A 2,500-nucleotide genomic window follows, 5' to 3' on the forward strand; every position below is an offset into this window, starting at 1 on the left:
ATTATTTTCTCAATGTTTACTGCAGTGTTTTTACCCAGAGTTGAAGGTCTGACAGCAGTAAAAGTGACTAACTCCAAAATTATGTTGATATGGAAACATACAGACACAGATAACATCATAACTCACTACCAAATCAGTGTTAAGGTAATTATCCATTTTGAAACTGTTCCATAAATATGTATGATATATATATATATATAGGTGTACTTGCTTACAAACCACACGGTTCCGGGTTCAGTCCCACTGCGTGGCACCTTGGGCAAGTGTCTTCTACTATAGCCTCAGGCCGACCAAAGCCTTGTGAGTGGATTTGGTAGACGGAAACTGAAAGAAGCCTGTTGTATATATGTATATATATATATGTATGTGTGTGTGTATATGTTTATGTGCCTGTTTTTGTCGCCCCAACATCGCCTGACAACCGATGCTGGTGTGTTTACGTCCCCATAACTTAGTGGTTCGGCAAAAGGGACCAATAGAATAATTACTAGGCTTACAAAGAATAAGTCCTGGGGTCGATTTGTTCTCCTAAAGGCGGTGCTCCAGCATGGCCACAGTCAATATATATATATATATACATAATGTTTCGTTCCATGATGGTAAGATCAACAAAAAAAGTACTTCATATGGTGAAAGGTAAATATTGTTTAATAGACACAATACATGTTATTTACGTGTTACTAATAGTTTCTTGTGCTGAGAACATGTCTAATAATGCATTATAACATGTGTATCTCCTCTGCACAGCCATCAGGCACAAACTATATAGCATAATGTACTCCTCCTCCTCATCATCATCGTTTAACATCCGTTTTCCATGCTAGCATGGGTTGGACGATTTTGACTGAGAGCTGGCGAACCAGATGGCTGCATCAGGCACCAATCTTGCTCTGGCAGAGTTTCTACAGCTGGATGCCCTTCCTAACACCAACCACTCCGAGAGTGTAGTGGGTGCTTTTTACGTGCCACCAGCACGGGGGCCAGTCAGGCGGTACTGGCAATGACCTCGCTCGAATCTTTTTACACATGCCACCAGCACAGGTGCCAGTAAGGTGACATTGGTAACGATATATATATATACAGAATTTAAAGGACTGACCACTAAAAGTGGACGGTCAACATGCTAGATATAGACGTCAAATCGCTATTTTCCACAAAGAATATGTTCTCAAGTAAAAACTCAGCACAAAACCAAAGCATTAAAAATAAGCAAGACAAATTGAAAATATACGAAATAAAAATGCGAAATAAAAATGTGGAAAATAGCGATTTGACGTCTATATCTAGCATGTTGACCGTCCACTTTAGTGGTCAGTCCTTTAAATTTTGTATGTAAAAATATTTTAATCTTCGGATTTTTTTATATGCTAGGCCACTGGTTTTAATTGATTAATATCAATTTCTACCCTTATTAAATTTTATATATATATATATATATATATATTATATATATAGAATGAGTACTAGGCTTACAAAGAATAAGTCCTGGGGTTGATCTCTTTGACTAAAGGTGGTGCTCCAGCATTGCTACAGTCAAATGACTGAAACATGTAAAAGAATATATATATATATATATATATATATATATATATATATATATAGAATGAGTACTAGGCTTACAAAGAATAAGTCCTGGGGTTGATCTCTTTGACTAAAGGTGGTGCTCCAGCATTGCTACAGTCAAATGACTGAAACATGTAAAAGAATATATATATATATATATATATATATATACACACACACATTACTCTACATCTCTGTATTTTGTGTCATATATATATTTTTTAATATTTGATATCGTTTATCAAGCATGATACAACATGTATAAATGTGAATGAATGGATGTGTGTATGTGTGCATATGTATTTACGCATATTTGTGGGCGGAAATGAAAGAAAATCCCATTACCATCCACATTGTCTCCTTTGGGAGATAGTGGCCCAGATAATCTAACAGCCCACATTTTTAGCTCCTCTCAAAACAAATTCATCAGCCAGCAGGATATTACCCTCTGCTGGCTCCTCTCTGTATAAATTAACCCCACCCTAACTGGTGTTATTGCTGAGGAGTTTGCTAAACACTCTTATTCGCAGTTCTTGTTTTGAACATATTTAGTCTTGTTTAATGTACTTTGCACCACTTGTATTTGATTGAGTAGACTGCACAGGATTAGTTAACGATGCTGAAATCTTAGGGAAAAACACATACTTAGAATGTTGTGCATGAATGAACATATACACACACAAATATAAAAGAAGCCCTTAACCTATATGAAAACTGACATTGCCTGTTTTCTTATCTGTTGAAAGCTACCCCGTGAGGATTAAAGCAGTGGTCACTGCAAGGCATTGCACTGACCGTTTGTCTCTCTCTCTCTCTCTCTTACACACACACACACAACTGTATATATTGCTGTTGATCGTTCCCAATGTCTATTATCATCGTCATCATTTTAACGTTGCACTTTTCCCTACTTGTACGGGTCTGACCAGTCATCGAA

General features: G+C 36.8%; 1 protein-coding gene across 4 annotated transcripts in view; it reads left to right on the forward strand.

Moving 5' to 3' along the window:
* Window positions 1–2,500, forward strand: part of LOC115222134 — a 73,743-nt gene that overhangs the window by 66,217 nt on the left and 5,026 nt on the right. For all 4 annotated transcript variants that reach the window (XM_029792267.2, XM_036511109.1, XM_029792268.2 and 1 more), the window contains one exon: window positions 26–144. In XM_029792267.2, coding sequence (XP_029648127.1) covers window positions 26–144 — 119 coding nt within the window. The remainder of the gene's footprint in view (window positions 1–25; window positions 145–2,500) is intronic.

Source organism: Octopus sinensis, linkage group LG19 (genome assembly GCF_006345805.1).
Source record: "Octopus sinensis linkage group LG19, ASM634580v1, whole genome shotgun sequence".
Lineage (NCBI taxonomy): Eukaryota > Metazoa > Mollusca > Cephalopoda > Octopoda > Octopodidae > Octopus > Octopus sinensis.